An 11,015-nucleotide genomic window follows, 5' to 3' on the forward strand; every position below is an offset into this window, starting at 1 on the left:
CCCCCCCCTTGTATCTACCTGCTTGCTTACCTCAGACAACAATCTGTAAAGGGACATTTCAATGTCTAAATATCATACCCCTACTTTTGTATCTGTGTCCTCCGATATCCTGATCACCCTGACTTTAGGCCTCCTTCCAGAATTTTCCAAGCTAGAGAGACACATTAATGCTTTTTGCTTTGATTGTACATAGCATTGTCTAGAAGCTTCTAGAAATCCTGAAATTACTTCAAAATCTCTGGAGTTAAGCCTGGACATTGAAGCTCTCCAGGTGATTCAAATGTGCAACATTGCATGGGAAGGGGGAATCATTTGGTGGACCTTGGATAATTTTTATTCAAATTGAATAAAAGAGAAAATGTCAGAGTGCACCATATGTAATAATACTGGTCAGCTGGGCACAGTGGCACATGACTTTAATCCGCACACTCTGGAGGCTCAGCAAGGAGGATCACGAGCTACAGAGCAAAGCCAAGGTAGCTTGGGCTACAAAGCAAGCTCAAGGCCAGTCAACTATATAAGAAGAGCATTTCAGCAAAATATAAACAAGAAAAAGTTGGTCAACAGAGACAGAAAGCAAACTGGTAGTTCCAGGGGATGAGGGGGAATGAGGAATGACTATTTGCTGGGTTTGCAGTTTTCTTTTAAGGTTTTGAAAATAATCTGGAACTAGACAGAGCGGATGGCTGTACAACCTTGTCAATGCACTAAATGCCACTGAGCTTTAACATGACTATACTTATGTGAATTTAACATTCCCACTGCCATGAACCACCACAGGCTTGAGCCACCTAATGGGACCATCCCAGGCCACCCAATGGGACAGGCATGCATGTACCACCAGTGGAACAAGCTGGGGGGAATATAACACATTCAAGTAAGAGTCACCTGGCAGTGAGACATACAAATTATGGCCCCAATGTGAACCTGTTAATTTCAATTTAAGAAGTGGAGTAGGAAAACATATTTGAATGTTATACATAGGTGTGACTATATTAGATCAACATACGAAAGTGCAGCCAACAGTCTCTAAATGCACTGTCTTGTTACATTTGACCCTCTGAGATTCTATGCTAAGAATACACATCCTCCCGCGTCTGCACAGCCCAGAGTCTTTAAGATGCATGTGAAGGAATAGCATGAACAGCCCTGCTTATTGAGTCTTTACTAAGTATTGGGCCCATCCCAAGCACTTTAAATGAACTGATTTATTTAACCTTCTCGACACTCCTAAGAGACAGGTATTGCACAACTTTTGCCCTCATTTTACAGACGTGGAATCCAAGGCCCAGGCACAGCACATGCAAATGCCGGGCAAGACAGCATTGTCCGAAGAATTTATCCTTAAACCCCAACCACCCCCACTCCACCCTGGGCCCCCTGGCCTTTTCAAATGCCATCAGGAAAACACGCTGGCTCCACCTTCCACGCAGATCCAAAGTCTAGCCAATTTTCCCCTCAGTCTCGCTGCAGTGGTAAATGGCTGGGAGGAAGCAGAAGGTATGAAGGGGAGAAGTGGCCACAGCCACCACCCACCCACAGAGTTGGGGAGGGGAGCAAACCCTGCAAGGCAAGGTGAGCCTGTAAACGGGTTTGGAGCAAACTAGAAGAACAAACAAGGCTTCCTGGAGGAGGACGGGGGGTTACCAGGGCAAAGAGAAAAGGAAAGTGTTCTAGGCAGAAGGCACAGCATGAGCAAAGACACAGGAAACAGAAGTCAGTGCGGCAGAAGCAGCCTACGGGCTGGGGAGAGGCGCAAGGGAAGGCTGAGGTAGCTACAGGGGCCAGTCCCTGCTGAGTCCAGCATCCCACTGAGCAGCCTCCGTCGGGTGCCAGGAGCCCTGTGAGCCATGCATGGTTTTAAACAAGGATGGGCAAGCGCAGATTTCTATTTTAGAGCCCTTGGCTGCATCAAGCCAGGACAAGGAGGGAAAGAAAAAGCCCAGGCAGCAAACAACCTACCCATGGCTCAAGCCCTCCCCCCATCCCAGGCCATCCACCAGCCTCCCTAGCCTTGACTCTGCAGCAGCAAACACCACTTCCCTATCTCTTTCCTACCTGCACCCAGTGGGTCCCTGTGAACCCCTGAATCAAATCTTCTGTCTAGACAGCTCAGAAGACTCCTATGGCTCCCATCCTGGCCAAGATCTCAACCAGAGTCCTCCCCAAGCCACAAGCACTATGTCCTGCTGAGCCCCCAGCACTACGCACCCCACTGCAGCCATCGTGACCCCCTCCTCACCTGCACCAGGTGTCACCTCGACCAGCCTGACTGAGCTCTCACCCAGGGCCTTTGCGCTTGCTGTTCCCACGCTGCTCCAACCCCAGATGCCCAAGATTCCTCCTCTGCCTCCTTCAGGTGTTGGTTCAGAAGTCACCTTCTCAACAAGGCCTCCCTCAATATTCTGTTTAAGTGAACTCCTCCACCCTTCCCTGTCTGACTCAATTTGAAATCTTCTCTACAGCTACTATATAATTTATTTGTGTCTTTTTTTATTTTTTGAACTTGGGATGAAATCCAAATTCTCAGTGCCCCACCTCCCTTTTTATTTTTTATTTTGAGACGAGACCTCACTAAATTATTCAGGCTAGGCTTGAACTTTCAACACTTCTGCCTCAACCTCCCAGAGTGCTGGGATTACAGGTGTGCACCACCACGCCCAGGCCATTTATTTACATGTCTTGTTTATTGTCTGTTCCCTCCCAGGAGCATGTTGGCTCCAGGACAGCGGTTTTTCCTCACTGCTGTCTCCCCAGAGCCTTGAACAGGGCTTGGTACACAGCAGGCACTCAGCACTAGAAAGGGGAAGCCAGGTGCTGCTGAGGGCTGGCAGAGAGCTCTGAGGTGCAGTCAGGCAGGTGGGTTCCCTATGTCTGGGAAGACGGCTCCTTCGGCTCCTATGCTCTGCATCTTTTCCTTTCACTGCTTCTTGTCACCACATTCTCCATGTCTCTGTCCGCTCCACGCCCCTCTTCCCAGGACACAGGCCCTGCCTCCCTAAGCCCCCAGCATCCCACCTGGCTCTGCAGGTCTCAGCAGCCGCAGGGCTGAGGGGTCACGGCCTGGGCACTCCGAGGCTGCCGCAGCTGGCGGAGGGACGCATCACCATACTGAATGCCTGAGCCCATCCTCTCAGGGTCCAGCTCACCTGCGGGCAGGCAGGGGGAAAGCTCAGGGCTGGTCCCACAGAGACCCCAGAACCCAACCTTCCACTCCATTGGGCTGCTCAGTTGGGTCTTACCTGAGTCGATCTTGTTGAGGATGGTGCGGGCGCACTTCAGGAAAGCCTCCTCCACGTTCTCACCTGTGAGCGCGCTCGTTTCCAGGAACATGAGCTCTGGAGGGCCAGGATCTCCGTTGGTCCCTGCCCTCCACGCCTACTCCCACCGGCTGGCTCTCATTAGGTTCTTTAAATGCCCCAACCACCACGGCCTCCCATGGGCCTCTGCACATACTGTGCTGTGCCCTGCAGAGCATTCTGTCTCCCGCCAGCTTGTCCTTCTGTGCTCAGGGCACAGGACCCCACCCCAGAACATCCTGCCTGACCTTCTGGCCTGGGCCAGGGCTCTCCTGCAGGTCCACAGGGCCTCTGCTGCCTTCCCAGACTGACCACAACCTCCCTGGGCCACTGCTGTCTGTAAATGAACCTGTACCTTCAATCTCACCCTCTGCACTGTGAGTAACATAAAGCTGTCTTTATCACTGGGTCGCCAGTGCCACCTAGCACAGCCCCAGGCTATAAGACCTCTCAATGAGTAACTTAGAGCTAGGATTCCATCCCCCTGGGAGACACGAACACATGCCAAACCAGCAGATGTGGCTGGCCGGGCAGCACAGTGTGCTCAAGTGAGTTTGATTCTCCTCTGTGTGTGTGTGTGTGTGTGTGTGTGTGTGTGTGTGTGTGTGTGTTACAGGAAATTGAACCTAAGCCCCTTGCATTGACTACAGCCCCAGTGCTTTTTATTGTTTTTTTAATATTTGGTTGTTGCAGGGTCTCACTACACAGCATGGACTCACAGTGATCCTCCTGTTTTCAGCTTCCCTAGCACTGGGATTACAGGTGTGCACCACTATGCCCAGACTCTGTAGCTGGCTCAGCCTGCCCTGGGGGCGGGGCTGGTGCTGCATGTGGTACCAGGGATCAAACAGCAGTACCTGCACTTGCCTAAGCTTGCCTAAGCAGGAGCTTCACTTCTCTGAGCTATCTCACCAGCCCCTTACTATTTATTATTTTGAAACAGAATCTGGCTAAGTTATCAATTGCCCAGGGTGGACCCAAACTTGCAGTCCTCCTGCCTCAGCCTCCCAGAATGCTGTGATTACACACACGTGCTACAGTGGCTAACTTACAAACCTCTCGACAGAGCCCATCAGTCCTCTCCATTCCCTTACACCTATTCCCCTCGGGTCCCTAGGCCACCTGAGTTTGCTCCTCTACCTGAAGCCGATACCCAGCGCTGCCTCCCCTTGGTGGTGGACACGTCTCCCCAGCCAACATTCAGACCCTGTACCCTCTCTGTGACAGGAGGTGCGGGGGGAGGGGAGGGCTTCCCATGACCTCCCTAACCAGCACACTGTGAGGCACAAACACTGAGAACCCCACTTCCCACTGAAGGAAATGAGGACCAGAGTGGTCACACAGCTCAACACTCAGATTTCAGGGGGACCTCTGAACTCCCACATTGAGGGCACTGAGCACCATTCCACCCCTCCAGCCCCACCCAGCTCCCAGCACAGCCTGGCCCTCACCATTCTCCTGGGCAAAGCGGGAGGCCTCCAGGAAAGTGACCTCGCGCTCAGGGTCCAGGTCCTTCTTGTTGCCGCAGAGGATGACCACGATGTTGGGGCTGGCCAGAGTGCGGGCGTCAGTCAGCCAGGCAGCCAGTGAGTTGTATGTCTCCCGGCTGTCGAAGAGGCATAAAAGAAGGTGGCATGGAAGACGGGGCCCCAGGCCCTGCCCCAACCATGCTGCCAACACCTGCACCCACCTGGTGATATCGTAGACCAGCAGGGCTCCAGCTGCCCCTCGGTAGTAACTCCGTGTCACTGACCTGTGGGGCCAGGGGACCCAGTCACCCACAAGGCTGGGGTCTGCCCCAAGACTGCCCCCCTCTGCAGAGAGAGACTGGTGGTTCGGAGGCCTCTCTCTACTGCTGGCCCATCCCCCAAAACCTACACATCATCTGATGGGTACAGGGTTTCTCTCTGCCCCTATTCTCTGCACCTCTCTTGATTTCTACCTTGCTCCCTCAGTGGTCTGACTGTGAATCTCTCTGTGTCCCTGCCTTTCTGCATCTCTCCACTGGTTTATTTCTTTCTGTGTCTCTCTCATGTGTGTATCTTTTTTATTATTTTTTCCCCCTTTTTGGGACAGGGTCTCTCACTGTGCAGTTCAGGCTGGCTTTGAACTCACTCAGTAGCTCACAGTGGCATCAAACTCACAGTAATCCTCTTGCCTCAGCCTCCTAAGTGCCAGGATTACAGGCATGCAATACCATGCCCAGACTATAGACTTGTTTTTTTTTTTTTTTTTTTTTTCAGTGCTGGAGCTCTAACTTAGGGCCTCCCTAGGCAACCACTCCGCCACCAGGGTAAACCCCCAGCTGCCTGTCTTTAATTCTCTCTTTTTTTCCTAGCTCTGGCTCTCACACACACATGCCTTCCCTCAAATTCATTCTTTCATTCAACACTTTCTGAGCATCTCCCTCTACCTGAACCTGGCCAAGTGCTACGCAGCATCTGCTTGGCCCTCTGGTGCTATGGCTGCTGAAGCCCCCTTTCCCAGTGTGCCTAGCTCTCCACATTCTCCCATAGTCTCACCTGGCTACAGCCCTTGAGAATTCATGCATTCCATATTACTGCGCACTGATTGTGAATCCAGCCCATCCCACACACCTGTCCCTTCGTCACTGTGTTTGTCTCTGAATCCCTACATACCTCATGCACTCAGTTAACATACCAATATTAAGTTAGTAGCTACTATGTGCTGCTCCAAGACCACATCCCACATGGACTGAATTCCCTATTTTCCCTGCTGCTATTTCTGAGACCCTCTCTTAAATTTCCATGTCTGTCAATTCTCCTACAAGCATTTTCTGAAGACCTACTATGTGCTGGGTGCTATATATTTCCCCTTCCCTACAAAACATTCACTTTTCTTTTATTTGTGTGTGTGTGTGTGGCCAGCTCAGCCCACCAGGGGGCGGGCTGGCTGGCATGTGGTGCTGGGGATTGAACCGTGGTACCTGTGCTTTGCTAAGCTTGTTCTAAGTAGGTGCTTTAGACCACTGAGCCATCTCACCAGCCCCAAAACATTCACTTTTCCATCTTCCTGGCTGTACCTGTCCACACCCCTGCCCCCTCACCTGTTTTACTCTGTGTCCTCCTACCATTTGCATCATCATTTTCTCCTCTTCCCCTACCCTCTCTCCAGTATGTGGGATTAAACCTGGAAGCATTCACAGTGAACTATATTCACAGCACTTTTTCATTTTTTTCTTTTTTTTCTTTTGGCGAAACTGGAGATTGAACTCAGGCCCTTGCGCTTGCCAGGGAAGCACTTATTCCACTGAGCCATCTCCCTGCCCCTTCATTTTTTTTCTTTTGAAAAAGGTATTATTGGCCTCAAACTCGCAACCTTACTACCTTAGCCACTCCCTGCCTCAGCCTCGCCAGTGCTAAATTACAGGCATGCACTGCCACACTAACACCAGGATCCTTTTTTAATTTTTTTAAATTTGAGACAGGAGCTCACTAATTTGTTCAAATGCTGGGGTTGAGCTCCAATTTGTAATCCTCCTGCCTCAGCCTCCAATAGTGCTGTACCTCCACATCCAGAACCTGTCTTTTTTCTTTCCCTTTTTCCTTCTCTCTCTGTTTTAGGGCCCTCCTGACATTTTTGTGGTGTAGGGATTAGACTAAGGGCTTTGTGCGCGCTAGGCAAGCACTCTCACCCAGCTACAACCACAGTCCGAAGCCTTTCTTTCCCCCTTGGCTATCTTTTTCTTTCCCTCTCTCCTCAGCTGGATGGACCTGCCAACCAAGACTGTCTCCTCCCTCCTTCTGCGTTGTCTGTCCTCTCAGTATCTCCTCACTCCTACTGCTGTCTCCCTGAGTAACTACACACATCTCTCTCCCAACTTCTGTCCATCCATCCCACCTTGGAAGCCAAGCCCACCTACCGAAACCGCTCCTGGCCAGCAGTGTCCCAAATCTGTAGCTTCACAGTCTTCCCACCTACGTTGACCACTCGGGATCCAAACTCCACGCCAATCGTGTGGTTGGAATCTTGCTTGACTAAGATGAGAAGAAAAAGGACAGACGAGGCAGTGCAGAGGTTCAGAGGACCTCTACCCTCCCTGGCCTCCTTTGTCTCTATTAACTCCTTCCCACTACGAGGGTGACAGAAAACCTAGAAAGAACAAACTTCAATGCAAGAACCATGCCCCCAGCACTGGAATCGGAGTGCCCCACCTGCCCCATTGCACACCCTTGTCCACAGCCCGGTGTTCCCAGGACCAGTGCCAACTCACACTTATTCTCAATGAACTGATGAAGAAGACATGATTTGCCAGTTCCTGCACTGCCAATCACTAGGAATTTGAAGAGGAAGTCTGAACAGATGTAGCCAAAATCAAGGAGGCCCGTAGAAACCAGATATAGAAAAAAGAGGAAAATCAGAAAAAGTTAGCAAGAGACCAACAGCCAGGTAGAAACAATGCCCCAGACAACAAGAATAATTACATTACCTTTCTCCTTTTGCACTGCTGGGCATTGGATCTAGGGCTTTGTGTATGTGAGGGTAGGCAAGTGCTCTGCCACTGAGCCATGCTTTGAGCCAAGATTATTCTTAGCTATTTACCACATGCCTTAGGCATAGGTCTACATATCTTTACTTATATCAATAGTTCACTGAGATCTTCAGGAAAACTCTAGAAGGGAAGCATGGTAAAAACGTATCCAGCGTCCCAAGCAGGAAACTGAGGCCAGAGAACCTGACTTGCCCGTGGTCACACAGCTAGGCAGATCTGAGATTCAAACCCAGACCATAAGCTTCCGAAGCCCAAGATCTTAGCTAGTATATTGCTAAAACCTCTTAAAAGCCATTTAATCAAGGACAAGAATCTAGGTTTTGTTCCTCTTCACTTCCCCTACCACCCTCTCACTACCCACTGAGCTGTGGTTGCCTTCAGTCTATACCCTGAACCTGATAAACTGGTTTCCACCTCAGGATCTTTGCACTTGATCCCTCTGCTTTTTCATACATATTTTTTGAATGAATGCAACTCCCTCTGACTTCTCTTGGGAGAGTTTTCTACAGCTCCCTGACCCCCATCACCTGACACTCAACACCCACATTGATTTTCCAATTCTCAACCTCTTTTTCCTACACCTTATTCTCAAGCTTAAACCTCATCCCTGTCTACATTCAAGAACAACCCATCTAAATCCCATTCCAGATCTCTGAGTCAAATCAGGCCGAGACCGAAGCCCTATTCCAGATTCCCAGGGGTTCTCACTAGCCCATCAAGCACGACCCCTGCTTTCAGAGTCAGCCCCGCCCCATTCACTGACTCCGCCCCGACACCTGAAGGCCCAAGCTGAACTATCTAGACCGACTCCCTTCGATCCCCTTCGATCCCGCCCACATCTATTTAACCCAAGCACCAGACCCTCAGGCTCCACCCAAATAGATGTAGCTCAGCCCCGACTCACGAAACCCCTCCCAGCATCCAATTAGGCCCTGCCCCCATAGCAACAGACCCCGCCCCCTAATGTACGGCCCCGCCCCATCCCCACAGGCCGCATCCTCCGGGCGCAGACCCCGAACTCCAGAGTCGGCCCACCACGCTTACCGTACGTCTCGGCCATGACTTGATGCGGCCGCAATGGGCCGCAATATGGCGCCGCAGTCGCGCCTGCTCCTCGGCTGGCAGCCGCTCCACTCCGGCTGCAGCCCCTGCTCCTTCCTACACTCCGGACCCGGCACCGCCACTTCCGCCTCCACCTCCGCTCCAGCGCGACCCGCTAAAGCTGCGGGACACCAGGCCACGCTTTCAGAAGAGTGGGATTGGTGGAATCCACTGGCAGGGGGTGGGACGAAGGCCACAGATTGGTGGAATGAGGAGGGCGGAGTCAAAAGAGGCGGGACCAGTGCAAGGGATTGGCGAAGCAAGTGGTAAGAGGCGGTACAAAGATGCTCAGTCCGGTGGAGGAACGGATCTATCTGGTCAGGAGTCTGGGGGTACGGTGCAGACTGGCCTGGTGAGAAGTGCACTTGGGAGGTGGGGAGAAGAATTCAAAGTAGAATCTAAGGCAGGTTTGACAGAGTTGGAAAAGAGACGTATCTTGAGCCAGTGGATGTGATTTTTGACTCTAAAAAAAGGTGTGCAGGAAAATTTGGAAGAAATGCGCAGGTTGCTTCCCACATCCTTTTGCAGATATTCTCTAACGCTGAGCCGGGTGCGGTGGTACAGGCCTGTGATCCTGCCGCTTGGGGAAAGGAGGCAGGATTGCTTTAGATTTGAGGCCTAACTGAACCATAAAGTGAGTTTGAGGCCTGACAACTATATACTGAGACCTTGTCTCAAAAATAAATAAACAAAACCTCTATTTTAAGATTTATGTTCCTTTTATGGTGCAACTGACTCATTCCCAGTACTTTAACACCCTCTTGTGTGTAGAGGACACCACAGTTCTCCAGTTGGGCTGTTTAGGCTATTCCGCCTCTCCCTTGCTTGTGTCCCAGATCAAAGATAGGAGCTGTACCAGGAGCACACAGCCTAAGGCAAAGGGCTTTCAAATCAGTAAAATCCTGCCTAGCAACCACTAACGAACCATATTCGGGGAGTTGATTGGCTAGGTTCAGGAGCCTAAGAAATACTTCCTTTGTACATCCTCACCCCACCCCCAAAAACCACAGAGACCAGCAGTTTGCCCGGGACTGGTGTATTTGCATAAAGGGGGGAAGCAGGAAGAGTGGTTGGCTGAGCTCACTGGCAGTAAAAGTCCCATTTCTGAAAAAGAGAAAGGTAAACAGTGAAGAGAAACTCACAGATTTAGTGTTTTTCATTGTAGCTTCAGGGGTCAAGATTGACCATACAAAAACTATGCAAATTAGCCTAGGGTCCTCTAGCCTTTGTATCTCCCAACTAGAGTGGGGTTTAGAAATCACTTCCCATTTTATAGGTGACAAAACAGGCCTCAGAACTTCTCACAGCACATACAGGAAGGCCAGCAGAAAGCCAAGATAGGAGCATCTTTGCCTGTATCATCACAAGCCAAGGATCTTCCCTCCAGAACCCTGCCACCCCGCACCCCTCACCCCAGGACACTTACATCTGTCTTCACGTCAATTTTCCCAGGTTTCAAAGTCTGGCTTACACGAACAATGCTACTGGGGAAATAACCCAGGCGAGCCGCCAGGTCTCCGTAGTAATCTCCCTGAACCTGGGGAAGAGGAATTAAAAGCCAGGTCTAGGAAGACGACAAGCTCATTCCTCCTCAAGGTCCCTGAACCATCTCTTCTCCTGGATCTCAAGTCTGGCTCCATCCTTGTTATTCTATCTGTTTAAATAACACCTATTGGAGCCCCTCTCTAAGCACTCCAATTGTAACTTGCACTTACAAGGGCCCTGGTGTGCATGAGCCCTAAATTCAACCTCCAGCATTGCTAAGAAATAAAAGCAACCCCATAGCTACTCTATATTATGGATCAGCGCAGCATATATTTACTGTGTGTGTGCCCACACGCATGTGCACACTATGGACTGACCCCAAGATGTTTCCAGTGAGCTACATGACCACCCCACCCCTGTTTTTTTTAAAGGTATTTGATAGAGAGTCTCACTATGCAATTCAGACTTCTAGTGATCCTCCTGTTTTCAGCCTCCCCAGCGCTGGGATTACAGTCCTGCGCCACCACGCCCCAACTCTGTGGGTGGCTCAGCTCACCCTGTGGCATAGTATGTGGTGCCCAAAATCGAACCCCTGTCCCTGTGCTTGCCTAAGCAGG

General features: G+C 50.8%; 2 protein-coding genes across 5 annotated transcripts in view; both read right to left on the bottom strand.

Moving 5' to 3' along the window:
• Rab4b (RAB4B, member RAS oncogene family) overlaps positions 1-9,057 on the bottom strand; it is a 9,782-nt gene extending 725 nt beyond the window's left edge. The window contains exons 1-8 of one of the 4 annotated variants that reach the window (XM_023708279.1): positions 8,857-9,056; positions 7,534-7,614; positions 7,183-7,297; positions 4,990-5,052; positions 4,751-4,905; positions 3,243-3,338; positions 3,019-3,149; positions 1,402-1,483 (exon numbers count right to left, since the gene is read on the bottom strand). In XM_023708279.1, the coding sequence (XP_023564047.1) occupies positions 3,034-3,149; positions 3,243-3,338; positions 4,751-4,905; positions 4,990-5,052; positions 7,183-7,297; positions 7,534-7,614; positions 8,857-8,872 (642 nt within the window). In that variant the 5' untranslated portion in view covers positions 8,873-9,056 and the 3' untranslated portion in view covers positions 1,402-1,483; positions 3,019-3,033. Of the gene's footprint in view, positions 1-1,401; positions 1,484-2,618; positions 2,875-3,018; positions 3,150-3,242; positions 3,339-4,750; positions 4,906-4,989; positions 5,053-7,182; positions 7,298-7,533; positions 7,615-8,856 lie in introns of those variants that run through there. The other 3 variants (XM_023708278.1, XM_004647972.2, XM_023708281.1) reach the window with 3 other exon arrangements.
• Positions 9,058-9,933: 876 nt separating this feature from the next.
• Mia (melanoma inhibitory activity) overlaps positions 9,934-11,015 on the bottom strand; it is a 2,563-nt gene continuing 1,481 nt past the window's right edge. The window contains exons 3-4 of the mRNA XM_004647973.2: positions 10,340-10,450; positions 9,934-10,017 (exon numbers count right to left, since the gene is read on the bottom strand). Coding sequence (XP_004648030.1) covers positions 9,994-10,017; positions 10,340-10,450 — 135 coding nt within the window. The 3' untranslated portion in view covers positions 9,934-9,993. The remainder of the gene's footprint in view (positions 10,018-10,339; positions 10,451-11,015) is intronic.

Source organism: Octodon degus, unplaced genomic scaffold, assembly GCF_000260255.1.
Source record: "Octodon degus isolate 3935 unplaced genomic scaffold, OctDeg1.0 scaffold00344, whole genome shotgun sequence".
NCBI lineage: Eukaryota > Metazoa > Chordata > Mammalia > Rodentia > Octodontidae > Octodon > Octodon degus.